This window comes from Aplysia californica, unplaced genomic scaffold (assembly GCF_000002075.1).
Source record: "Aplysia californica isolate F4 #8 unplaced genomic scaffold, AplCal3.0 scaffold00270, whole genome shotgun sequence".
Lineage (NCBI taxonomy): Eukaryota > Metazoa > Mollusca > Gastropoda > Aplysiida > Aplysiidae > Aplysia > Aplysia californica.
In genome coordinates, this window is record NW_004797540.1 from 91964 (window position 1) to 94738 (window position 2775).

A 2775-nucleotide genomic window follows, 5' to 3' on the forward strand; every position below is an offset into this window, starting at 1 on the left:
GTGAGGTTGTTGTTGCAGAGTGTCTGATTGAGTAATCAAAGTTGGTGGTTGGCGGGTACTCTGGTGTGTTTCGCTCCTTTTTTCCTACCAAACATCTATAGTCTTCATCTCCCTTACTAAAACAATACTAAAACAGCTCATTCTTCTTTTGTTTGTTACACTAATATTTTTTTTGTTTTGGTTTTTAATCTTCTTTCACCCCCTCTGTTTGATCCTAACCTTTATCTCTCTTTTCTTGCGTGGTCAGAAAAGTGATGGTGTGCCCGGACTATTGTGACGCTATGTACGAGGAATGTAAGACGGCCGGTTTTCAGAAAACTTTGATAGGTAAGTTAATGTCGCTAATTTTTGATTCATTCAAATGTCAGCTGAAGTCATTTCTGTTTTTGTTTTTCAATTAATAATAAAATGAATATTTGAAGTTGGTTTTTTGAGTCAGAACACAAAGTTTTATGTTACTGCTGTACGTTGTACTGTATTGTAAAGTGCTCAGAGCCTGTGTACTTTAATCGGGGTTGAGCGCTATATGAATGTCATTTATTATTTATTATTATTATTAATTGCCATGAGGCAAAGAATAGAGCGAACAGTTTTCTCCATAGAAAGCTGGTACGAGAGCACAAGTGCTAGTCATAATGATAATAATAGATAGCATTTGTATAGCGCAAGTCCCCGCTCAACAGCAAGCTCTATGCACTTCACATTCTATAACTATTACCCGAGCAGACCTGAGAACATTCTGAAACAACCTCAACTTCCTGGGAAACATACAGTGCAAGTGGCCTTTTATAGGCGCTAAAACACTAACATACTGACAAGATCATTATTATTATGACTGTTATTATTATTCCTACTACTACTACTACTACTACTATTTTTATTATTATTATTATTATTATTATTATTGCTATGGTCAACGTTATTATGATGATGATGATGATTATTTTTTATTTTGTATTATTATATCCCCAGGTGAAGAATACTCCAATGGGACAGCTTTTTGCGAAGCTCAGAACTTTGACGTGGTGGACAGTGCTGACTGCTTTGAGTTCGACCCCAATGTTTTTGGCAGTTCCGTGACGCCAGGCCCTGTCTTAGGCTTAGTCTTTGTCGCTGTGGCGGTGTTGGTGCTGTCGTGATTGAGTGGGCTCTCTTTTGTCTAAAGTTGTTGTAACTGTGGGAGGTTGGCGGGTGCTCTGGTGTGGTTTGCCTCCTTCTTTCCTATCAAACATCCATTGTTCTTATCTCTCCTCCTTCTTTTTTTTGTGTTTGTTACTCTCTTGTAACACATCTGATCTTCGGCACTTAGATCTATATGAACTTATTGTGTTGCGAGTGCCATCAAACTCTTACTAAAACTAAGTTCCATTTTTTTTGTTTTTGATAACCACCCATTTCTAGAACAACCAAGAGGGAAGACAAGCAATAAGTTTTATGGCAAACAAATTGTTCTAAAAATGTTTTGATTTGAAAGTTGGGCATATAGTGTGTGTATTTTTTCACGAAACCCTTCTACTATTTTATTTGCTCATGCAAAGGTTTAGATTGTTATTTTGTAAGTATGTGTATGGTCCACTGCTACAAGGGAGGGGGAGAGAGAGAGAGAGAGAGAGAGAGAGAGAGAGAGAGAGAGAGAGAGAGAGGGAGAGAGAGAGGGAGAGGGAGAGAGAGAGAGAGAGAGAGAGAGAGAGAGAGAGAGAGAGAGAGAGAGAGAGAGAGAGAGAGAGAGAGAGAGAGAGAGAGAGAGAGAGAGAGAGAGAGAGGGAGGGAGGCAGAGAGAGAGAGACACACACACACACACACAACACACACACACACACACACACACACACACACACACACACACACACACACACACACACATATTACCTATGTTTGAGAGAGAATGCTGTGATATGAAATGATTTGTAGACAAATATTGTCTGAATTCCAACTGTATTATTCTGTTGAATGTTGAAATTGATGATAGGATTGTTCAAATAAGAACATGTTGCGTTTATAAATAAACTAATGTGAGGCGTGTTGACAAAATGAGTTTCTTCTCGCGATCCATGAATGGAGATATTGTCCGAAAAGACACCCATCAAATTTGTAGATTTAAAACTGAAGCCGTTTTCATCAAGTTAAACATGTCTGTTATCATTTCATAGAATAAATTGTTCCAGCCCAACCCATACATTTCATCTTGTATCTTTCTTGTGTCCATAGGGCTGAAATGGGAGAATCAACTCATTTTGTCAGCACACCTCACAAATATGTCTCAAGTTAACAGTAGTTACCTTAAACTTAAACAACGAACAGCTGTGAGCAGGACTACATAAGCCAAAAATACATTAATAGGATAATCGAAGCAAGAACATTTTTCATTTTAAAAAACGGAAAATGTCTCTCAAGTTAACAGAAGTTACCTCAAACTTAAACAACAAACAGCTGTGAGGAAGACTACATAAGCCGAAGTATAGATTATTAGATATATCAGATCTGAGATCTTCATAATAAGCCTACTTTTGACAACTCGTGCCTGTCCAACACAAGGCATTTAATTTATTTCACCAGTTCAGCGGTTAAGAAATCCCAGATCTTTAACTTTCAATGTCTTTCCTGACATTGAAAATGGCGCTCCTGTTTCGAAGGATGGGATTTCAGAATTTAAAAAAGTCCTGCTCTGTAAAATTTTTGGGTTTTTAATGTTGTTGTTTTTTGTTATGGTCAATAAGGCTTAAGATGACGCTGGAAAGGTGGTGAACTGAAACTGAAACGGAGACTTCTTTTGGA

The 2775-nt window shown here is 37.8% G+C and overlaps 1 protein-coding gene across 1 annotated transcript in view; it reads left to right on the top strand.

Annotated features, from left to right (window-relative positions):
* LOC106012129 overlaps positions 1-1660 on the top strand; it is a gene marked incomplete in the record, with an annotated part of 5273 nt that extends 3613 nt beyond the window's left edge. The window contains 2 exon segments of the mRNA XM_013084056.2: positions 248-327; positions 973-1660. Of these exon segments, the coding sequence (XP_012939510.1) occupies positions 248-327; positions 973-1139 (247 nt within the window).
* Between the last annotated feature and the right edge of the window lie 1115 nt (positions 1661-2775).